This window comes from Mycteria americana, chromosome 4, assembly GCF_035582795.1.
Source record: "Mycteria americana isolate JAX WOST 10 ecotype Jacksonville Zoo and Gardens chromosome 4, USCA_MyAme_1.0, whole genome shotgun sequence".
NCBI lineage: Eukaryota > Metazoa > Chordata > Aves > Ciconiiformes > Ciconiidae > Mycteria > Mycteria americana.
Genome location: NC_134368.1, coordinates 2192272 through 2216748, shown reverse-complemented (window position 1 = coordinate 2216748; position 24477 = coordinate 2192272). Strand labels below are relative to the sequence as shown.

Here is a 24477-nt window from a genome sequence, read left to right as displayed (position 1 = left end):
GTTCTCCAGTTTGGAGATGTTATGGTCCAGACTTGCCCCACATAAGTGCAGATGCCTCACTGAGGTGGAAGCTCCCACTATAATCAGAGTGAGGGAGCGGGTCCAGCTGTAAAGTGAGCTGGGAGAAGCCTTAAATTCCATTTTTATGAATGTCAAGTTGCAGAAGGAAAATTTGCATTTCACAGTGAGGAGCTCCACAGTCTGTTCAGTCTGTGCCAGCTGTTCCCTTTGTAGTAAAAAGCATCCAGAAAACTACAAAGCTCATCCAGATTCTTCTCATTTTCAGCGACTTTTCTTCTGCGATCTTGTTGAATACAGCAGGACAAACTCGCCTGCATTGTGCTTCGTTTCTTCTTGTCCCTAAAAAAGACTGGTCAGGTGTCTGTGAAGTGGTTGGGTCAAATTGGACTCCATGGTGTTCCTTTGTGGGAGAGGGGAGATTTTAAGGAAGGACATCATGCTTCAGAATAACGGCCACTCAACTGTCTGTGAAGAACAAATCAACAAATTTCAGACAGTTTTCTATTTGGAGAAGGAGTCCGGCACTCGGGGACATCAGCAGGTGTGAGGTGTAGCCAAAATTCATCATACTTCTGGCGTTCTTTCAGGTTGACCTGGCTGTAGGAATAAGTTGTAATTCTCTAAGTGAGTGTAATAGATTTCTTACAAAGTTTTGGGAGCTAGAGCAGGGACCCCAGAGAGCTCTCTAGACCTTCCCTGATAAATGGCTTTGTTAGGTGCCATTGGCCTCCACCTTTTGTTTGCTTCCACTAGTAATTATACAAAAAACATCTTGGACACTGAGAGAACCCTCTCTATTTCCAGACAAAGCTGTCTGCCTGTTGCCTATAACATGAGCCAGAGTGAGATCAGTTGGTCTGCAGGACCATCTGGCCACTTCCAGTATCACCTGAGCATCCTCTTGACTGGGCAAATGCATTCCATTTTTTTCTCCCTAGGGTTAAGCCATGGGACACACTGGGGCTGTCAAAGGACACCAAGACCACACAAGATGTAGTGAATCTACAGCACAGTTTGTTCTGTACCTCCATTCAGTATGGGGTAAAGAGCTTCCCGGCTGCTGGTATCCAAAGAGATTAGATAAGATTTGTTGAATCATAGAATCATAGAACCGTTTGGGTTGGAAGGGACATTTGAAGATCATCTAGTTCAACCCTCCTGCCGTGAGCAGGGACATCTTCAACTAGACCAGGTTGCTCGGAGCCCCGTCCAACCTGACCTTGGATGTTTCCAGGGATGGGGCATCTACCACCTCTCTGGGCAGCCTGTGCCAGTGTCTCACCACCCTCATTGCAAAAAAGTTCTTCCTTCTATCTAGTCTGAATCTCCCCTCTTTCAGTTTAAAACCATTACCCCTTGTCCTATCACTACAGGCCCTGCTAAAAAGTCTCTCTCAGTCTTTCTTACAAGCCCCCTTGAAGTACTGAAAGGCTGCAATAAGGTCTGCCCGGAGCCTTCCCTTCTCCAGGCTGAACAACCCCAACTCTCTCAGCCTGTCCTCACAGCAGAGGTGTTCCAGCCCTCTGACCATCTTCATGGCCTCCTCTGGACCCGCTCCAACAGCTCCATGTCTTTCCTGTGCTGAGGAGCCCAGAGCTGGATGCAGTGCAGAACCAACGCTTCTTTGAGCAGTAGAGTTTTACTCCCTAGGGTGAACGGATGCTTTCTGCGATGCGTGTGTCACGTGAAGAGACCCAGCCTGCTCAGTGTCCGCCATTGGACTTGAGCCTTTGTGGGTGCGGTGTCGTGTGTGCTCGTGTTCCTCTGCACCACCTCATCCATGTACGTCAATCAATGGGCTCGTGAGATGGTTCATAAAACACCTCTCTTGAATTCCTGGTGTTTAAGTCTGGAGGTTTTTTTCCCTCACTGAAGGAAGGGCGAATGTATCTGTGCTTGCGTCATGTCTTTACATCAAAAACTAACAAGGAGCAGAGGTTCAAGCCGTTGTATCACAAATTTGTCTGAAGCCAGATCAGAGCATCCCTTAACTCTGGGCCAGCCTTGTGTTGGTGGCAGCTACAGTTGAACATTTCCATTGAAAACTTGGCTTCCATGGGTTAAATTTGCTACAGGCAGTGTTTAATCCAACCGAAAATGTGCTTGCAAAAAGAGAGGGTTTGGCTGTTTACAGGGACTGACAGGTCCGCCTCTGCTCCCAGCACCAGGAACGTGCCGGATGCAGGGTTTGGGAATGAGGTTTGTGAAGCCGATGTTTTGTGGACTGGGAAAATTTTGGACAAGACGAATAAATTCTTTGTTCTGCAAATCAAAAGAAAAAGATTAGGCTGAAGGGGAGATGTCAGGGGAGTAATCAGTCCTGTTGTTGAGGCGGCTCTAGTTCTCATTTCATTGTCAAGTTTCAAAAATCAAAGATTTATTTATTTTTTTGAACACGGGTAGTGCAGCTTTGGCTAAGAAAACCAAGTCACTGCTGAAGGGGATGTGCTAAGCCTGAATTTTTAGATATGTCTGAATATTAGATAAATATCTAAATATGTAAATATTAGAAACATTTAAATTGTGCAATGTGTTAAACTAGCCACAGAGATAATTTCATATATTCTGTATGTTCAGAAGCCTATATTGGTTAGTCTGGAAAGATTTCAAACGATAGGATTATTGTCTCTTCTGTTGTAGGGCTATGGCTATACGTGGAAGAGATGGTCTGTCCTTTTCCTTAAAATATATTGTACGTTCATACCCCGCATAAAATCCTAGCACAGTTTTTGGGTGCGTGTCTTTCTGTTTGCAAAAAAGCTTTCCTGTGGTCCAGGACTTCCACTTCCACGTCTGATAGTGTTCTACCTAGATGAGCAATTTTAAAGCTCTTAACGTCTCAGAGATGTTAACTCTGCAGAATAGTCCAGCATATTTTTTTGTGAGTGTGTGTGTGGGCTTAAAAGTTTTTACAGAAGATCAGAGACTGTGAAAATGTTGCAGTCTGCTTTGAAAGCATTTCTCTGGGGGAGTAAACTCCGTTTTTGGCAATATCCTGATTTCACAAATCTTTATCAGAAATATTTCTCCGTGGACCGTGTTCAGCTAGTGCCCCAAATCCAAGAGGAGCAAAACCGTTTGATCCTGAATTCAAATTGGTAGGAAAACATCGCCTGCTTTGATGATGTTGTGAAGGGATGACAGATTTCTCCTCCCTTAGAAAAACACAGGGTGGACTCGGGTCCATCCCGTCCAGCTTCCCCACGCTGATGGTGGTCGCCAGAGGATGGCTGGGTTGAGCGAGCACCGATACTTCCCTGTCTGCTTTAGTGATCTCCAGCAGTTTTGCAACTGGGGATTTCTGAGCCAGAAGCGTTTTACTGTTTTACCAACTGGAGACCAGTTATGCTTAATGCTGGAGGAATACAGCAAGGCAAAATCTGTATCCACAAACTAGCTGAAATCTGGGTTTGGGAGCTATTTAGGGAGCATTAGAAGGCCCAGGAGACTGCAAATGGAAAATAAATGACCAGGAAGACATGATAAAATTGACATTAACACAATAAAACGGCTGCCTAGCGTTTGCAATTGTCAAATACAGTCTTATAAAAGGTAAGAGATGCTCGTGAGGCCGGTGAGCTGTGCTTCACGGCTGCTTGCCCTCGGTTCGGCTGTAACCCTTTTGCTGGGGCGTGTTGAACAGCCGGGTTCGACGTGGAGAGGGTCACCCAGGCGATGCCAGCCCCCATCCCTCGCTCACAAACCTTCCCCTTTCCTGGTGAGCCAACCTTGCCCATCTGGAAGAGCTGCTCAAGTGGCACGACGGAGTGCTTGGTGCAAGGGGGGGGAAGGAGAGCCCGGTGAGATGGATGAGCGGGCTCGTGCCATACCCCAATAAATCCCTTTGCTGCCTTGTTCCCACCGAGCCGGTCGGCTGCGTCCCCTCCCTGCACCACCAGGTTGGGACTGTCAAGTTTTTGGGGGTCTCGAAGCGACGCTGGTGGTGCGGGATGGGATGGCCCCATGCCGTGTGTTGCTGCTCTGTCTGTCTCCATAGCTTCGTTCATTGTTTCAGCTCTAACCAAGAACCTGTGTAGTGCTGAGGACTGAGTTTCTTTGCATGGAGTGGATTCTTTACCAGCTCCGATTCCGCTTTATACAGAGGCTATTTGACAAAATCCCCTGTTTTCCCTTTCCAGCCATAACTTCTGCACTCCCCCGCTTGAAGCCATTGCTTTAGATGAGGACCGCTCGCCCCAGGCGCTTTGGGCAGCGTTGGTTGAGGCTTGCATACCCTCATCCAGCTAGGAACTTCTCTCTTCTTCATTCTACCTCCCTTTTAGCAGAAATGCCTCTTAAGCATAATTAAAAATATATAAAATAAACATGTTTCCCAGGCCTGTCCATTGGTCCCTTTCATCTTTCTCCCCTTTTTTCCACCACATGTCAACAGAACACTCCCCTCCTCTCTGGATTTTGGGGGAGAAGGAGAGTTGCCTTAGCTTTATGCCTTGGCCAACAAGCTTAATGCTGTGTTGGCTCGCACATATCCAAAGGACACAAGCTTCTTGTATGCAAATTTCTTCTCTGATCTTTCCTCTTGCCCTCCCTTCTTCTGTCCCACCCTTCAAAAATGCGCTTCCTTGTCCCTGCGCAAGACTCGCTATGTTGTTGAAAGGTGGTGGAGTCTGTGTGGCGCGTGTTTTTTAAGAAAAAAAATAAAATAAAAAAAAAAAGTAGAACTTGTGCTTTTAAAGAAATCAAACCAGGAATCTAGAGAATAATTCCCCCCCCCCCCATTGCATAAGTACCAGAACAGCTTGTGCCAGGATGCTTGAACTTGTATTTAAGCCTATGTTCAAAATTAAATCTCTGCTGAGCTGGTTAACAGAGGGCCAAATGCTGCAATGTGATTTCCTAGGGGAGTGTAAATGGAGCGAGAGCAATATTAAATGAAATTTTCCTATTTCAAGAAACTTTAAAAAATGTAAATATAGTCAGAGATAGGTAGATATCAATAATCACTCTAATTGTAACGTACCTGAAATCTTGGTGTCGCTCTCTGTCGGAGTTGCATGCATTGAATTGCACTTACCTGTATGTGATATATTAGAGGTGTGCTTACCGATATGTGTTCTGCGTATTTCACTGATCTCCTGCTGTCTTTTAGGTGCCTGGGGCCCAGGACCTGGTGGACTTCTCACCGGTGTACCGATGCCTGCACATATATTCTGTCTTGGTAAGTGACTCTGTGCTGCCCAGGAGACTGGTGCTGACACCGGGCTGTGGTTTAAAGACGACGGTGGGGTGCTGCTCCTTCCATCGATGTGGCTGGAAGGAGGTGGTTGCAAAATATTTATTAATGTTCACCTAGCTAGGAAGCGCGTTCCCTGAAGTAGAAAGTAGGCCAGTGCTGGATGCATTTGGGTAAAAACCACACAGTTACTTCATGCAGGCTACAGAAATATAAAGGGATATTTTCTCCAGCTATTGCAGACCCTGGGTTTATAATATACGTATTTCTTGGTCATATAGTTTTCCTCTGAGAATTCTTCTTTGACCACAGGAGCTTCATTATTCAGTGCAAATGGAGGAGTCGCGGGGGGAAATTGGTTTTAAATGTATTGTTTGCTGCACGGAGGAGAACTTTGCCGCTCTTCGAACATCATTTGACAGCAGCAGCTTTGCTGCTGTCCCACCAAATCCACCGTTTGACTGTATCGCTCCCAATTTCCTGATAGCTAGGCTTTGCGTGCACTGAAAAATACGGCCAAACTGAAACTGTTCTGTGTTGGTGTTTGGTTATTGGCTAACAAGTGTTAGTCTGAACCGTGTGATGTTCTTGAGAACTTTGGTTATTGGCTAAAAAGTGTTAGTCCGAACCGTATGATGTTCTTGAGAACTTTTCAAGAGAGCTCCGATCTCTGCAGAGATGCTGCTAGATGAGCTACGTTCTCTCCTAGGCATTATGAGTACGTAAGGTATTGATTTTTTTACTTACTTATTTATAACAAGGGCAGATAAGATGCCCTTTGTAGCTTACCCTTCAACTTTTAATTTCTAAGGTGCCTCCAGCAAGCGTACGAGCCTTACGTCTGCCGACCCAAAGAACCTGTGTTGTTTGCATCCTTTCTTTAACGTCCTTTGGAGAGAGGGAGCTTTCAGAGGGCTCTTCTCCTGCGGTTGAGCAATCTGAAGCCCAGGCAGCAGATGAAAGGAGCACTCTGTTCGCAGCGTTCCTCCCTTTCCACGGCGGAGCCAGGCTTGAGAGAGAATTGTTTTTAAGGCACTTCTAAAGCCAGTTTCTCCAGCAATACATACAAATGAATTTGCGAAAGGAAAAGAATTGTCATAAAAAACATTTATATAAAATCTTTTTGTGCCCTCATCTGTTAATAATTATGTAATTTGGCTACATTGCCATGATATTTTATTGGAATGAAAAAGTTAACCTACCCAAAATGTGTTACTCTGTTTATCTTGGACAAAAACCTCCTCCTCAAACCCGGCGCTGGGAGCCCGGTTCAGGGAGTGTGCTAATTGAAGATTACAACTGGTCTGAAATGCTTTGTGGATTTCAAAGTGTCACTTTATTTGGAGCAACTTCAGTGAAGAATACGTGTAATGAAAACAGGATTAGGAATCCTATTTGCGTAGCTTACGTGCATTTGTTTAATGCGAGGGTATTTATTCAATTGTGAATTTATACATAAAGCTGTTACGAAAAGGATGAAGAGCTTTCGCTGGTGGATATAACAGTTTTGCACCTTCGAAATGGTCTCGTTTCGACACTGGGGCTTTGTTGTTGTCTTGTTGCTGTACTTCTTAATCTGAAATAGCAATTGGTCCTCCGAAGCGTGTTAGGGAACTGCTGCTGCTAGAAGACAGGTTCCATGGCCAGCGCTCGGTGGTGGGTCTGGCTGGGATTGTCTTCTGCTGGAGGTGGGAAGAGTGCAGGGGACTCGGTGATGGTGGAGTTAGACCTGGTGCAGGGGTTTCATGCCGGTGGGTTAGCGTCCTCTGTCCCCATCCTGAGCTGAGGTCATTCAGTCCTTCTCCCCCTGCTTCTTCTCTATTTCATCCAAAAGCCTTAGGAATGAGGAAAAATACCCAGCAGAGCTCTAAAGAAGGTGTGTTAGGGAGACAGGAGCAAGAGAAAAAGGTAACCAACCGTAGTAAAAGCTCCTGAAAAGAAAATTGCCCTTTTCCTGACCTGTGATTGAATCCTGTGCTGGCTTTCTAGGCCCAACTTGGGTTGAACAATGTCAGAGATCCAGCAAGCGTCGAGGGAAACGGCCACATCAATGTCAGACGGAAGGATCATAATGTAATAGTTACCAAAAAATCCTAATATTTGTCATTTACAATAGCATTATCTAAATGCTTGGCCTGCAGTTAAAAAGGCCCACGTTGAATAAACATTGAGATATTTATTATTTTTAGTGAAATCGACCTTCCAGTCACCTCGGTTTTATGGCTGTGCTGCTTATAAATTCCCAAAGGATTATTTGAAAAATCCTACTCATATCTGCCAGCCTTATCAGCAGGGCAGAAGTTCACATATTGTAACGGGAGGTCAGCCTTCGGTCATGGTCTTACAGAGGGGGCCAGGCACCTGTAAATCCTTCCTTCAGCAACCAAGGCGAAGTACAATATCAAACAGGCAAGGAGACTTTTCCAGGAAACGCTGAACTTTCTCAGGAAGGGCAGAGGAGGGGGAAAGAAAGTGAAGGAAGGTCAGGCGGGGGTTAATTGAGAGTTGGACCTTGGCGTGGTGGCGGCTCCGGGGAGGACAGGCTCTGGTGGGATGCTTTATGGGACTATTCATCGGCGATTCCTTTTCTTGTGAGAAACGGGCCGGCTGACGGTGTCTTGAGGAAGAAATGGGCGTAGGGGAGGCTTTGAATATCTGCAGATACCAAACAAAACATGACAAGAGTCTATTTGTGTATTATACATGGAGTTGCACACACGGATAACCCTTCTTTGCTCAAATAACCCTTTGATTTCATGATTTGCGTTTATGTCCCTAAACGGTGCCTAGAAGAACAAGTCCTTACCCTGCCTGTGGTTTCTGCATGCAGCAAATACACTCTGAATGGCATGAAAAAAGGCTTTTCAGATGACAGGTTTGGTTTCAAGTCGGTACGAATCGGTAACCACTGAACAACCTCAGGGTCTCGGTGGGAATCCTGGTAACAGGAGACAAACGTGTACTGTCCTTTTCCTAGGAAAATTAAAAAAAGACGAGCTGGAACTATGGATATGGTGGTTCTTCAGATGCCAGGAGCATCGTATGGAAGGGTTAAGGGGGGAGCCGGCAGCAGAGCCAGGACACGTCAGTCTTGGGGCCTGTCCTGGTCTCCTTGGTCGGTTGGCCAAAGTCCGTGTCTAGTTTCAGCTGATCGTAAACACTAAACCCCGCTTAGTTTCTGTTCAGCAGCGATGTGCTATTTAAGGACGTTCATCTGCAGCGTGGTTAGGCTGCTGGGCTGTTGGTATCAGGTATATCTTTTCCTTCAGTTAATAGAGAAGTTTGTTGAAAATGGTAATATTATTATATAAAGAAGAAACAAGGATATTTCAGTGAAGTGATTTTGCCATTGACGTTTTTATCTTTTATGTTGTCTTTGACCAAAGTCTATGTAATGCTCGAGTTGCTTTGATCGATATCCAAAATAAATTAGGAAAGGTGAGGTTTGGGCCAGATGGTTTATCTGCTGGAGCATCTGAACAGCTGTTGGGTGCCTTGTATTTCAAGGCCAAGACATGGAATTGCTTTGCTTTACATAACATAAAATGAAAAACAGTTTTTGTTTCATGTTTCCCGTAAGCTGTAGCAAGGCAGAAAGCAAAGAGTGAACGAAGAGCAGAAAGGAATTAAAAAAAAAATTAAAGAAAAAAAAGCCAAAGAAAGTCGGAGTGGTTTGCACAGAGGGGGCTCCCAAGAAGTTGTCTCAAAGGCAGCTGACGGTGATTTAAGTCGCTTAAGCTCCTGCTTCAGCCGGTGCTGTTGCCTGTTAGTACTCATTTTGGGTTTGCCTTAGCTAGGTGGGTTTTTTTAGCTTTATGCTAATTGGTTACCAATTACTTTGAGGTTCTTAACATGTTCATGAAGACACTGGTATTGACACTCCCAGCTCTTTGATCCGAGCTACAAAGGGGTCATTTTAGGGTAAAGAACAAGTGTCAAAAAAGAAAAAAAAAAAAAAAAAAGAAGAGAGCAGATTCTGATGTAAATACAGGCTTAAAATTGTAGCTGCCTCCTAGTTGATGAAGTATTTCTGGAGAATCCCAGAGCTGGATAATTTAGATAAATAGCAGTTGACAGGTATTTACTATAAATTTGTCGTATCTCGCCACTGACGTTTTTATCTGCTGTATTGCTTCTACCCCAAGCCTCCCTAACCCTAAAGCTGCTTTGATGCACAAAATACATTAGGAAAGGCAGAAAAAATGTAAAGCAAATAATAAAACCCCCCTACATTACTAAAAATAATCAATGTAGAAATGTCTTTAAATCCCTATATTAAAATGCATGCGTTGTGCATAGACTGTATCCACTTGGTACATTTTCACTTGCCTATTTTAGTGAAGAATATAGTGGTTTGTATCTCTTAGCTGTGCGGAGCCAGCACGGCCTTGGGAGGAGAAACTAGGGTTTATTTTTGCTTATCGCTAAAATTGCTACGTTTTGACTGCAGAAGCTGCGCGGGGATCCACCAGCTCAGGGACTGAGGATGGGAAACACCACTTCGTATCTCCAAGCCGAGCAGATTTCATTTGAAGTGGGAGACGCCGCGAATCCGGCGGCGGGCGGATCGTTAGTCTCCTCCCAGCCCTCCACTTAAATAATTTTTTTTTTTTTAATTCCTCTTAGAAGTGTGCTAACGATTGTGCTGCCTGCATTAATCCTCCTTTTTCTGCCTTTGTGGGCTAATAAATGGGCAGGCTGGTTGCTCGTCTGCTTGCCCGTGGTGGCTGTGACGCAGCCGGTCGCTCCTGCCCCGTCCCCACCTCTCCGGCGGGGCTCCAGCATCCCCACCAAAATGTTTGTTCTTTGGTAACGGGGCAAAACAACTGAAGTTCTTCTTTCAAGGGATGAGAAAACCTCTTATAGGAACCACAATTCAAATAATAAGAGCTACCCAACCCTCTCTTTCATATGAAAACATCTCTTTTTTCTCTTTGTAACAGTAGTTGTTTCTTTTATTTGATACTGAAACACGAACCATACCATGGAAAGTCTGTGGTTTACTTCTATTTTTGAGATCAGGGTTGTAAAGTTTTCCCTCGGTGTCCTTGGGAACTTTAAAACTTTTTTTTTTGGAGGGGGTGGGGTGGGGGGGGGGCAGTGGAAAAAATTTCCTTCTCGAAGTCTCTGGTAACTCCTTGTTCATCTCAGACACTTTGCAGATTGTCCCATCGTTGTGTCCTGGCATATCTCACTGTCTGCTGACTTGGCTGACCCACTGGTGCCTGGTGGAGTTAGATAGCTATAAACACAGCACTGAGATCATAGGGAAAGGCTGAGGGTGAGACACTTTGTGCACTGGATTGATAAGGACACAGGAAAAGCCATTAGAGTGAACTGGTGTCAGTGACCTGTGATAACCATTCTGTACTACGTGCTAATGGACCCTGGGTAGTGTGTCTGTCTGTAGTGGCAATAGATTTAACTTTTGTAATTGTCATATTGCTCTTTTAACCCTGTGACCTTATTACCCATGAGAAAACCACTTGGCTTCGATCAAAGAAGCAGCAAAGAAATCAGTGTTCATTCTAAGCTGGCTAGATATGATCACAGGCAGCCTTGATTCTTAAAATATTCAGCTTGGAAAACAGACATGTTAGGGGGGAGAGAGAAAAAAAAAAAAGGAGGGGGGGGAGGTTTACTACAATAGCCCGGATGCAGACTTCTTGTCACCTGAGGTTAGGAACAGCAGCCGTGCTTTCCCAGGCCTTTGCAAAACTCTGCGCGGTCACTTACTCACTGAAAATCTACTGATTTTTTACATTTAATGCTGATTTCATCCTGATTCACTCAATCCCATTCCACTCCTAGTGGCTAGAATAAGAGTCAGCTCTGTTAGTCCTGAGCATGGAAAATATATATTGCATCTGTTCAGTATTTCATCGAATCGTTCAGGGTGGATGGGACCCCAGGAGGTCTCTGGTCCAACCTCCTGCCCAAAGTAGGGGCAGCTCTGAGATCAGACCAGGTTACTCAGGGCTTTATCCCGTCTGGTCTTGAAAACCTCCAAGGACTAAGACTGCAAAACCTCTCAGGGCAACTTATTCTGCTCCATGGCCTCCTTGTAGGTACTGAAGGTGGCTGTTAGGTCCCCCTGAAGTAGTCACTCCTCCAGACTGAACAAGCTCCATTAACCTCTGCCTGTGGGGCAAGTGCTCCAGCCCCAACCATCTTGGTGGCCTCCAGTGAACTCGCTCCGGTTTATCGGTGTCTTTCCTGTATTTGGGAGGGCCAAAACTGGATGTAGGGTATAGAGAGAGTCTTAACGAGCGCTGCGTAGAGGGGGATAATCGCCTCCCTCAATCTACTGGCTTTGCTCCTGTTAATACAGCCCAGGAGGCTGTTGGCCGCCTCTGCTGCCAGGGCAGACGGCTGGCCCGTGTTCAGCTTGCTGTCTGCCAAGGCTCTTGGTCCTTAGCCACAGAGCTGCTCCCCAGGCAGTCAGTCCCCAGCCTGTGTTGTTGCAAGAGGTTCTTCCTTCCCAGGTGCAGGACTTGGCATTTCTCCGTACTTATTTTCATCAGGTTCCTGTCAGCCCATTCCTCCAGCGTGTTGAGACCTTCTGGATGGTGGCCCTGCTCTCGAGTGTATTGACTTCCCCCCCAATTTGGTGTCATCTGCAAAGTGCATGAGTGCTCTGTTGCCTCCTCCAAGTCACTGGTAAAGATGTTAAGCAAGACAGGTCCCAGGACAGACCTCATTGTGGTTTCCTACTTGTGACCAGCTCCCATGTTGGGTAAAACTCGTTAATCATGACCCTCTGAACATGACCACCCAACCAATTATTTACCCATCCAGCCGATGACTCATCCAGGCTGTGACATCCAAACTTGGATACAGGAATATTGTGGAAGAGCGTGTCAAAAGCCTTGCTAAAGTCAACGACACCCACTGCTTTCCCCTCAGCCATAAATCCTGTCATTCTATCGTAGAAGGCAATCAGATCGTCGGCATAACTTCTCATGAATTTAACTTTTCATGAATTTAACTTCTTGTTAAATTCATGCTGGTTGTCCCCAGTCCCCTTCTCCTCCATATTCCTGGAAACGTGTCCCAGGAGGACTCAGCTCATGACTTCCCCAGGGACTGAAGCGAGGTTGAGTGTGCTGTAGTTCCTCAGATCATCTTTTCAGCCTTTATTGCAACATTTACCTTTTTCCACTTGTTGGGAGCATGTATTTTTTTTTTTTTTTATGGTATGTAACTACTAGGGGGTCTTTGGTTCTAGGGAGCTCTAAGATCAGGACTGATTTTGTTATGAGACGTTCACCTTGAGTGGTGCAGAATACAGGCCAGCTGAAGGACCCTAAAGACCGACACCACTATTTGTATTGTGTAAGTGTGGGAAGACTTTTCCTAAGATTTGCTCCGTTCCGGGCGTTGGGGCTCAGGAGGGTCCCAGGAACGTCTGGAAAATGCCTCAGCTACCCCGGAGAACTTTGTGGTGGTGTCTAGAAGTGGTGATATCTCAAAAATAACAAGTGATAGAGACGGAAGTGCACTGATCTGCAAAGAATTTCCCTGACGAGCATTGAGTTTGCTAAGGTAAAACTCAGTTTAACAGAAAGGGAAATCTCTAACCAGCATTCCCACTCTTTTCTCATCCTCTGGTTATAGACTCATAATAATTTAGACTGGAAGAGACTCATGGAGGGCTTTGGTCCAACCCTCCACTCAGGGCTAAATTTGAAGTTATATCAGGCATCTCAGAGCCACATCCAGTTAAGTTTTGAGGATCTCCAAGGGTGGAGACTGCCTAGCCTCTCTGGGTCCCTGTTCCAGTGTTTGACCACCCTTACTGTATTTTTTTTTCCTGTTAAATTAATTGGAATTTATCTTTTTACATTTTGTCTCTTACCTCTCCTTTTGCGTGCATTTCCAAGGGGAGCCTGGCTCCATCTACCCTGTAATCCTGTATTAGATATGCTTCCTCACCCTTCTCCTTCCTCACCTTTCCTCATGTGTTGTGTGCTCCAGCTCCCGCAATTACGTTGGTGGCCACTGCTGGCCTTGCTTCAACGTGTAGTACACCGGTATCTCTACAGCTGCTCTTTTGCATAACACTTTTAAAACCTTTTTTATTGCAGCTGGATCACAAGTGACACCGGTCCACTGGGCTGATGCTGATATTCAGTATTTAGGACCTATTTTTGCTCCTAAAAATAAATAAATGTCACTCTCAGTGGCAGTTCATCGTGACATATGAAAGATATTGCAACATAACACTAGACCCAAATTTGACCCTGGTGAATTGGATCCAGTTTCGCTTGACTGTCCCCAAAACTGGAGGGAGAGCTGAGTCCCAGGAACCCCTCTTAGAAGTGAAGGGTCTTGCCTGTGGGCTGCCCTTTGTGGCATTGCCTCCAGACTCCAGGCTCGGAAATCACTGAAAAGCAAAAGTAATAAGATGTGCATGGAAGCAAAGTTGTGAGGTATACTGGCCCCGTCTTACCTTGTGCTGTTAAGTGTTTTAGTCACCCTGGGCTTCAAGCTGGATCTCAGTGGAGTATGTGTAAGACGTGGACTCTCTAAGACTGCTATAAAAAGAGGCATTAGGAAGATCCTTCTGCGTGAGGACTGTTGAGCTATTCCTGTTAGCAAAGCTGTGTATTTCGTGCATAAATTAACCCTGGGGGAATTATCATGTGCTGACCAGAAACTTCGTATTTTATTTTTTTTTTAGAGAGGAGAGTGTGTTTGTGGGGGAGGAGGGGGCTGTAAAATAATAAGCCACCATGTTTTATGCATCTCAGAAAATGGCTTGGTGCACAGCTGCGGTTGCTGTTTTCCTGCTATGTATGTTGTTTCTCATCTTAAAGGCCTATATGCAGTGTATCTGGGAAATGATTGCCATCCTGTTTTCAATAAAACCCTTTTTTTATGAAGGGTCTTGAGTTGGCTGGACATTAATTCTCAATCTGTTTACAAATATCTGTGCAGGAAAGGGTGAGCAATGTTCAGGACGGGCTTATGACGCATATACCCCCTATTTCAGTCCTTTGTTCAGGAAAATGTGGAAACAAGGCAGTTGTACAATGAACAAACGCTGCCTTCGCATTCCAGGAGCGTGGCGCGGGAGCCCCTTGCTGCGGGGCAGCCGTGGTCTCGCAGTGGGAAGATGAGAAGCACGCAGACCGCCATCCCAACACAAAAAAGTTGCTTCAGCTGGGAGATCAACAGCCAGCTTGGGTCATAAATATGAAGGGTGATGGAAAAGCTCTGATTCAGGGGGTTGATAATTGCTGTATACAAAAGCAGGGATTTGTGCAACATGTTCAGAAGGTGAGCGTTGCCCTCAGAGAGGTTTTTCTTGGCTCTGCTCTCCTGAATCCCTCGGAATGAGAGGTTTGGCTTCTAAGAAAGGTGCCTCATCTCTTTTAGCATTTGAAGCTGGTACCTGGAGGTCTTGGGTGACTTATGATCTTCTAGTTTCTCCACTTTGTGGAGACTTAATCACCTACTCACAGACACTGAGCAACCCACAAGAGCTGTTAGGAGAGCAGGGATTTGTATTTGTCTCTTGCCTTTAAATCTTCTCTCCCAGCTTTACTACCTCCAGCTTGTCTTGCCCCAGCCATGGTTGTCGTTCCGTGTTGAAATGCCTTGGATTCCTTCAGGATGAAAAATTGTAAGGAATAACAGTCTAGAATGTTGTGCCTGTTCCTTTTAGTAATTGTTTGAAATATTAACCAAAGGATATGCACAGAACTAAACAGCAAACTCTTTATTGTAGGTGTGCCACAGAGCGCGTTTTCTACAGCTGCTGCTGGATAGGAAGCCTCATGATATTTTTATGCATAGACCCTGTAACTAAACGGGTGCACATTGACTCGTGCGGGTGGCCACATGTATCTGCGTTATTGCCCTGTAGTGAAGCTGCTGTTGTGTCCATCTTCACAGCATCACAGAGGTTGGAGGGGACCTCTGGAGATCAGCTCCTTGCACAAGCAGGGTCAGCTAGAGTGGAGTTGCTCAGGACTCTGTCCAGTTGTTTGATCACCCTCACAGTAAAAAAGTTTTTTTTCCTACGTCCAATGGAAATTCTTCTATTTAAGTTTGTCCTGTCACCAGGCACCACTGAGAAGAGTCTGGCTCTGCCTTCTTTGCTTCCCCCGTCAGGTGCTTCTACACGTTGAGAAGGTCCCTCTGAGCCTTCTCTTCTCCAGGCTGAGCAGTCCCAGCTCTCTCACTGTATGTCACGTGCTCCCATCCCTTGAGATCTTTGTGGCCCTTCGCTGGGCTTGCTCCAGTGTTGTCTGTCTCTGTTTTGCTGGTGAGCCCAGACCTGGACCCAGCTGTGTCTCGCCGGTGCTGAGTAGAGAGGAAGGATCACCTCCCTCGACCTGCTGGCAACGCTCTGCCAAACATGGCCCGGGAGTCTGTTGGCCGCCTTTGCTGCAAGCACACTGGTGGCTCATGGTCAACTTGGTGTCCACCAGAACCCCCAGGTCCCTTCCTGCCAAGCTGCTTCCCAGCTGGTCACCCCCAGTGTGTACTGGTGCCTGGGACTATTCCTCCCCAGGGGCAAGACTTGGCATTCGTTGACCTTCATGAGGTTCCCGTTGGGCCATTTCTCCAGCCTGCCCAGGTCCCTCTGAACGGTGGCACACCCCTCTGGTCTGTCAGTCGCTCCTTCCAGTTTTGTCATCTGCATTTTCAGGGAGTGGAGGGATCAAAGGCAGATTTCACCCAACAAGAGCTCCATGGGTGATGGGAGGAGGAAGGAGAACTCTTGTTCTGCTCAAATGAGCCGAGTGTTGGTGCTCGTGCTCACATCTCTGTTTGTGTAACACAGCTATTTCACTGCCTGGTTGTTTTGGCTTCTTGACTTAACAGTCTTCTATAACCCCAATTATTACTTACGTGTTGGTTTAGGTGGGCAGAGTTGAGAGCTGGTCAAACCAGAGGTCATGCCGGTCCACTTCTGGTTGGGAGTAGCCTGTACAGCGTCCCGCGTGCCTGTTTGAATTCAGTTTGTATAGATCTTTGCCTTAAAAAGAGGCAAAAAAGCAGTTGTCAAATGTGGAAACGGGCTGCTAGGACATCACTTCTTTCCCAGTACGGAGGGTGTAGCTCATACTGGCTGTGCTGCTCCTCAGCAGCGCTTGGAACAGGAGGTCTGGTCATTAGTTTATCTTGTTTTTATTTCTCCCTGCTCCCTGACCATTCTCCCATGTTCTGCAATGGAAGAACAAAAAACCAAGTACGCAAATGTAATTTTCCAACCCAAACATTTTCTCACAGAGCCTTAGGAGCGAGCTGCGTTCTTCTGCTGGAACGTGGCGCGCGGGACGGGTGCTTTTCTGCTCCTTCCCGAGTGCGTGCTTGGATTCAGGGAGAGGGAGAGCGAAGAGCTTTGAACTCAAATCATCTAGCGGTACAGTGCTGTCTCCTCATGAAAATACCCCATTTAGGGCGTTTTTTCCCCCGTGTGTCTCTGCAATTAATGCAAACCCTGTCTGTCGGTGATTGTTACCTCTCTGGAAGGAGCCATACAGCTTAAAATACACACTACTAAGCAGGCTGTAAAAAATCGGTGAGAATTTGTTGCAGATTGCATTCTTCTCAGTACATTTTGCTTCCTGTCCTTCCACCTTCCTCTTCCCATGGCTCCTTTGCCTCCCTCCGGACCTGTCCTTCATCTTCCTCAAGGACTCATTCTGCACTCTTCTTAAATTGAGTTTTTTTTTTTTCCCCCCTTAATTGATGGGAGCCCTGACAAGAGCTGATTAGCTGTTGGGGATGCATCCTTCCTCGCAAAGCTTGTGACCGATTTCCACCGCTTCCTTCCTTCCTTGAGACCGGAGAGCAAGCTTTCTTCTACGAGCAGACAGTTGCCTACCAGAAGTTTTATGCGCGGTGGCCTCGCATAGAAGACCCAGTGGACTTGTCCTGAATATATTTCTTTCCCTGGCAGCTCGTTCATTATAAAGTTTTAATGAATTTTAAATATATTATGAAAAGAGCACGTGGTTAGAAACCATCTCTGCTCGTTTTTACGCTGGGAAGTGTTGGGTTGTGCTTTTCTTTGCCGAGAGGGTGCATTGAAAGCAAGCGGAGGAGAAAGGCACGTCCCCGTGCGCTTAACCTTGCAGGTCACCTGGAACGGGAGGAGATCGCCAAAAATGCAACCTGAAAATGTTTAGCTGCTGCTGTTCATAATGAGGAAATATCTGTCTACATCATCGCTTTGTAACTTTTCAAAAGTATGACTTAAAAAGGAGGGGGAGGGTTGGAGAGGGAGCTGCGCCGCCGTATTTTCCAGAATGAGAAACACAGGCTACTTGTTCAGTCAATTCAGTTTAGGTCAAATGTAGTTATGAAAAACAGATGATTGCTGGTGATCAAGCTGTACTTTGACAAATATCCCATTGTTTGAGCGTGCAGTGATTTCTTCACAGCGTTACCCAGTGCGGGGCTTGGCGATTGCCTTCCTCCAGCTCGGAGCCCGTCAGCCGGCGTGGGGCTGGATGCTCCAGACCCAAGGGCTTGGCTCCGTAGGAGGAGGGATTGCACAGAAGAAAGGCTCGGTGCAAAATGGGTGAAGTTTCCACTCTAGATATTAAAATAGGAGCTCACTTGGGGCTCTCAGAAATGCTTGAAATGATGCGTCCTCTGTACACGTTGTGTCCTGTGCAGCAGAGTAAAGGTTTATTTGGGGGATGCTGATATTTGAGAGAAGCTCCTTAATAGTAGTGTATCTTAGCCCTGTGTCGCTTTGAGTTATTTCATATTCTTTTGTGGTTTCCCCTAGAAAAAATTCACCTACAAATTATATCTATGGGGTGAGGAACCTATTATTCGCGTTGCAGAGACAGGGCTAGTTGAAGCCGAGATAAATGTCTGTGTCCCCGTGCAAGTCTGACCTGGGGAAAGGCTGAGCCCTGCTCTGACGCTTGCTGGCTCTCGTGCTCTTCTGCTTCGCAGCTGCGTGACGGTGCTTTGGTTGAATTGCTCTGCAAGGTGGCTGTGCTTAGTCTGAAGTGTCAAAACGTCACGTATTTCCGGTGTATTTTCAAATTTCTAAGGTTGAGAAGCAGTGTGGACAGATGTATGCTACATGACTCTGGTTTTGTGGGCGATGTGAAGGCTGTAAAGCGCCAAGGGAACATTTAATACTTTTTAGGATCTTCTTTCTGAAATCAGTATCCCTTTGCTTGGGAATCTGTCGGCTTCTGGGATGTGAGGGACTAATTCTGGATAACTTCAACTCAGACAACTCGGGACAAGCTTTTCTTTCTATGCCTTGTGACGTGTTGCACCTTCTAAAAGATTCAGTCTTCCCCAAAAAACCCTGAAACTCATCGCCCTTGCTTCAAGTTGGTTTATGACCCAGCATGGACCAGCTTGTGTCCATGGGGATATTGGGGAGAAGACAGGGTTGATCAGTGTGTGAGGAGGTGAATCAGATGCTCAGGACATATATGCAGACGGCTGGGACGTTTAAAGGCAGAAATGAGGTTGATTTAGAAAAGCCTTTTCGTGGTAAGAGAAGGACTCTTACGTATCTGTCCTTGGAGCAGTTACAGGAAATATTCCATTAGATGCTGGGAAGACCAAAGGGGTATATTTGTGTATGGGCCTGGTCATTGGCATAACTTTTAGAAACGTACGCTGTTACTTGATGTATTTTGTCATCTGAAAACAAAACCAAAGCTATTAAATATAGGGAAAACCGGTTTGTGTTTGACTTCTCATCAGTGTCACTGGTCTTCGGGGTATGAACATGCATTGGATCTTCTGTTGCGCTGCTACCACTCAGAGATAAACTTTTGACTATTAATCACGGGAGAAGACTAGACTTTCCAACAAATATTAATTTGTGCATGTTACTTTCTACTCCTTTGGAGCAGCATTAACTCCGAGGAACTGTGAAAGCTCAGGCTGTCATCTCAGAGAAGTTTAATGTCCTTCTCGCCTGTTACAGCTCAGTGTGCTCTGCGCTTCACTTCATTTGTCAGGCACAGCAGCTCCAGATTTGGAGTACTTCTTCTTCTTTCCAGCTATTAAAAAGTAAAATTTTTAAGATCAGAAAAGGCCCTCAAGGGAAATATTTTGAAGTATTTGAGTCTTTTTGTATGTTCCTACTGGATGAACATATCTCTTTTTAATATTGAGAATTGATTTGATAAATACAAAAATACTGTTTTAAAAGGTTGGCCATGTGTTCAGGGTTTAGACAAGCAAACCAGCTCTCTTTAACTAGGATGATGTGATGTTAAATCACACGTTGGACTGGGGCAGCAGTCTTTTGCTTGGTCTAGTTTAAGGAAAAGCTGTGGTACCCAGTCCTGGCTAAGCGGAATAACAAAACAAATGATACTTGGGTAGCAGGGACTGAAACCCTTGCACTCCCTAGCTCTTGTTAAATGAACCCAGCAGCTCTAAACCGATGACTGAGCGGTAGCAAATACGCTAGATTTTTCTCCCGCTATTAAGTGGAAAAGAAAACACATTTCTGGTTAACATTTAAACCTATTAAAATGTGACTGAAGTGGAATTCGCATCTTGGATTACGTGGAAGATTTATTGTGGCTACTTGTCCGTCACATTAGGAGAACTCGCTTCACCCTGAAAACCTCTACGTTTCGCCAAAATCCCCGTATTCCGCTGGTGCAGCTCTGTACCTGCTTGCAGACGCTTCCCGTGCAGCTGAGATGCCTTCGCCTGCGCCGGGCAGGAGCTCAGCCCGGGTGGTGGGTGACCCGCTTGAGCAAACGGTAAATAAGAGCACAACTGTGTAGGGCTAGAATTAATGTAGTCAACCGGTAAGTACATTTTAGGATTTTAGACAAAAAGGACACTGGGTCCAGGTGGACTCTGGGCTGCAGAATCCTCCTGTTGCGGTGTGCTCCTTGCAGCCATAAGGGCGAGGAGATTTCCCTCTGCCCTGTCAGCAGCGTTTTGGTGTGCCAAAGAGTTTTGCATTTCCTCGGAGAGCTTCTGTCCTAGTTCTTGCCCAAGAAACTACTTCATCTCGGGAAACCGAAGGGTCGCAGGATCCGTTGCTGTGTTTGAAATCTCAAGTTTTTAATTTGAACCTTTGCTCAAGCCTGGGGAGAGAGGCAGGTCTTTGTCTCCCTGTCCTCTCCCCGGCTGCTGCCTGCTGTCTTTTCCGCTTTCAAAGCAAGCGATGAACATACACGTGAAAATGCCCTTTCTCATGGAAAGTCGACCTTAGCTTGTGCAGAGTTTAAATTCTTAACAGGGGAATAAACTTGAAAGAGGAGATGCTGTCCCTTCTGCCCTTGCAAAGCTCCCTGAAACCTCTGATGCTATGGGAAATGTGAAATGAGTTGTTGAAGGCAAGTTCTCAACAGCAGCGTGCTTGAAACCAGGCATGCTGCTTGTGACACTGCTTTAAAATTTATTTGCAAGAAAGAATCCATCTGTTTTGTACAGAGATATTTGTTCTCTCTGTCTTCTTCAACGGACTTACTGCAGGGTTTGAGCAAGGAGCGTCAGTTCTTCATCCGATCCTTCTCCTCTGCTTGCGTTTGGGAAGGGATGAGGTTTTGGGTGGGTGTAATTCCTTCCAGAACTGCATTTTGCAGCCTGACAGACCCCTGCAAAGGCTCTGCTGGCTGCAGAAATAAACTTTATTGGTGGGAGAGGGAGATCTGTTCTGTTGATAGAGGCGAATTGTTGATGCCGCCTTTGTCCCGTGGTTTTAGGAGGAGACGTTTTCTGTGTGCTCCATCCAGCCCGTTGAGTGTTTTGAAGATAAGAGCACCTGAGCCCCAATTCTCCGTGGATAGCCACGGCGTGGGGGAGGCTTCGGGTGTGCTGATCGTCTGTGCTGCCACGACAGCTCCCACACTGGGGGCTTGGTTGCAGGTTTTTGGTGGCTTTTAGCTCCTCGGAGCCACGCAGCAGCACGAGTCACTTCTTCCAGCTTTGTCATGCAAGCTGGATTCTTCTAAGAGAGAATATGAAATTATAAGCACTTTTTTCCCTAGTTTTTAAAGACTTATACTCTGTTCTGATCTCTAACCTCTATTTTCTCTGAAATTCTGACACAAGGTCTTACGGGCAGTAGAGGTTTACATGGACATGGGAAGCCATTGGGCAAACTTACAGGAAAAAATCCATCAAGGGCTATTAAATAAAAAGATTCTGCGTATGGCTCAGGTCGTCCCTGCACTGGAAGTTGCTGGAGGCTGAGAAACGATGCTGGAAAAAACTGGATTACATGTTTGCCCTGTTCTCGTGTTATTTTTCAGTAACACCAGGTCTGGTGCTGGCTGGCATTGGAGACAGGGCGCTGCGCCCGGGCTCTGCCACCACGTAGCATTTGCACGTGCGCATTAGGAAAGCTGGTTGTTCCTGCTGGTTAAATTCAGGTTATATTTAATCATCTCCAACACCTGCCTGAGCCCCATGCAGGCAGGACGTGGGGTATCTCCTGACAGCTCTTGGGCACTGCTGTATGACTGCGTGGAAGACCTCATGGCTCTGGTCTTGCCAAGGGTTTGAGAGACATTAAATTTTCTGATTTTTTTTTTTTTCTTTTCCATTTGAATAAGGTTAAAATACTTCTAGCTGCTTTGCAGAACAGAGGCTACTGCTTTTTTTAAACCTGGGAATTTCTGATTTTTCCCGCTTATACCAGTGTAGGTAAACATGAAAGAGGTGAAAGAACTTGTGGCATTTGAAAAAGTCTTTCTTTCCTGGACTGAGCAATTAAAGGGCACTTTATTCTCATTTTCATGCTTTTTCTTCTGCAGATGCAAGGATTAGAAATACCTACTTATTTATTTTCAATGAAAGCTTAGATAGCTATGCAGCACTCTTGATTCCAGCTTCTGAGGCTCAGGCAAAACATTTGAGCTCCTGGTTAGGATCTTGAGAGCAGAGCTAGCGACAGAAACTTTGATTTTGAGAGAGGAGAAGTAGAGCTATGAGCTACCCAACCCTTTCACCAAGCTGAAGAGGCAATTCTGTGCTGCAATTTTAGTTGCTCCGGGCTTTCTTTTTTTCCTTTAAGTCTTTTAATTCTTCCATTTTCCATCACGTTGCCAATGGCAGTTTTCTGTCTCTTCATTGATGGCTTCCCGCTGCAAGAAGATGGGAATCCCTGATCATGGCCAAAGCAAAGAGTTATTTGGCTTTCTACTTGTGGTCCCCACCTCCCTATGTTGCTTTCGTGTTGATCCTGTGGAGAGGAAGGGGAAAATGGTGGGTTTTTTCTTTTCTCTACAGCACCAGCTAGCCAGGAGCATGGGCTGGGGAGCTGGTGAGCACCAGGATCTGGTTCTCTTCTACCTCTGTTTCTCAATTCCTAGGTCTTACTGCCCTCTATATCACAGAAGCCATCAAAATTTCACATTTCTCACCAAATTGTGATCTCCTCCTATTGGGAAAACTGGAATGTCTATAAAAGGGGCTGATGTGGGAAGAAGTTGGCTTCTGGTGCAGACGGAGCGAGGCGATGCTCGTCTCCAGACTTCTCATCCGTCGGATTCAGCCGAGCGCGTTGCATCCCTGCGAGCCGCCAGGTTCTTTTGGGATGGAAACCCCTCCTTTCGCCAGCGCGGCCCCACCGTTTGTCATCCCGGGTCAGGGGTTGCGAAAAGCAGTAGTCAATTAAAGCTTTATTAGATGTAGTTAGTAATGCTCTGAAAGGAGCCAGCCGAGCTAAGGCCACCAATAAAGGCCCTTTGTTAAGGTATTTAATAAATTAACACTCTGCTGTGGCGGGGAGGCTGGGAGGCGATTACAAAAGCCAGGCTCGTTAATCAGCGTGTTTACCCTCTTCAAACGCCCCGGCCGTGCGGCTCCCTAATCTTTACCCACCAGATTTGTTGGGAGCTGCACGGGCAGCTGCCGGCCCGGGGACGGGAAGCACCTCCGCGGGTCATGCCTGGGCCACGGCGCCGAGGACGCGCCAAGACAAACACGGCTTACGAAGGCCATCGCGCTAATCATCGGAGCCCTCATTAAGCGGGGACGGTCCTTACCACGGGTACCCGTCGTGGGCGTGTGGTGATGCCCAAGCAGCAGGGTTCCCCAAAACACAGCGATTTGTCTCACCCCTACCTCGCTCATCTTCAGATTTTATTATTTTTTTATAATAAAAGCTCCTGCATGCCGTGCTGGATGTGCTGCCGGGCTCGAACGTTAGAGGGCATCTCCTCCTCACGCTTCTTTATTTTCTATTTTTTTGGTGTGTTTTGTTTTAGTGCAGCTTAATCTATAGGGCCGTCTTTAAAAAGCAAATAGAGCATTTGACCTGCTGTGCAAATTAGCCATATGGTGAAGTGTAATATCCCGCTGACCCTCATTACCGTGCAGTATGAAAAGCTCTCCCCTTTTCACATGCAAGCATATTAAAGTGGCCTTTTCAGCATTTTCTTCCATATAAAACTGTCTTCACTCCCGTGGCCAAGCAGTTAAAAGGGAACTCCAGCTGCAGCCAGGAGGGCGAAATTAAAGGCTTTACCCTCGTCTAAATGGAAAATAGATATTGCTTCCTATAGACAGGGCTGGGGAACAATGCTGCACCACCGGCTCCCGCAGTGGGACGGGGGTAATGGCCTTATTTTCTGGGAGGAAGGAGCCCAGCTCCTTTGAGAGAGGAGCTGTTGGGTATCCACCTTAGAGGAAGGGGGAAAAAGGGGGAGATCTTACCTATTTTCCTCTATGGTTAACTATTTCATGGCCAGGCTGGTGGGAAGCAGTGAGAAGCTGTGTCAGGACCTGCTGCAGGACCCAAAGTTTTCCCTAGGACAAGAGCGGTGGCTCCTCTGCTGCTTTGCATCAGAGCTAAAGAAAAGCCACGCGCATCTTCACCCCATAGTGAATTGGCTCTAAAACCAATCCTCTGGTGCATTGATGCCCGTATATTCCTTGTTTGCCTGACCGGGGCTGGCTGGGAGCTCACCTGGGCTCCCGGTGCCCTGCCCGGGCGGATCAGGAGGGTATTTCTCTCCCATCTTCTCCATCTCTGCTGATGGAGGTGGCCCAGGTAGCACCGCCAGCATCTGCCAACTGCATTGGACTAGTTGGTGGAGCAGGAGGGAGGTAACTTTTATCTGTCGGACCCAGACTTCAAGCTTTGCTTTCTTCTTGCTTTTGCTTTGTAAATTTTGTTGCTTTCAAACTTTGCTTTAAATTAACTTGCCAAACAAACAATCAGAGAGAGGGAAGGGAGTGCTAGAGCTCCTACGGACTCTCCTGGGTTGGCTTTCTGCTCTTGTGGCTCTCGCTAGTTCTCAGAGTTTCTTTCAACTGACTAGCTCATGACCTTGGTACTACGTGAT

At 46.3% G+C, this 24477-nt stretch overlaps 1 protein-coding gene across 4 annotated transcripts in view; it reads left to right on the top strand.

Annotated features, from left to right (window-relative positions):
• Nucleotides 1-24477, top strand: part of EXOC6B (exocyst complex component 6B) — a 318042-nt gene that overhangs the window by 150383 nt on the left and 143182 nt on the right. For all 4 annotated transcript variants that reach the window (XM_075499433.1, XM_075499431.1, XM_075499435.1 and 1 more), the window contains one exon: nucleotides 5132-5200. In XM_075499433.1, the coding sequence (XP_075355548.1) occupies nucleotides 5132-5200 (69 nt within the window). The remainder of the gene's footprint in view (nucleotides 1-5131; nucleotides 5201-24477) is intronic.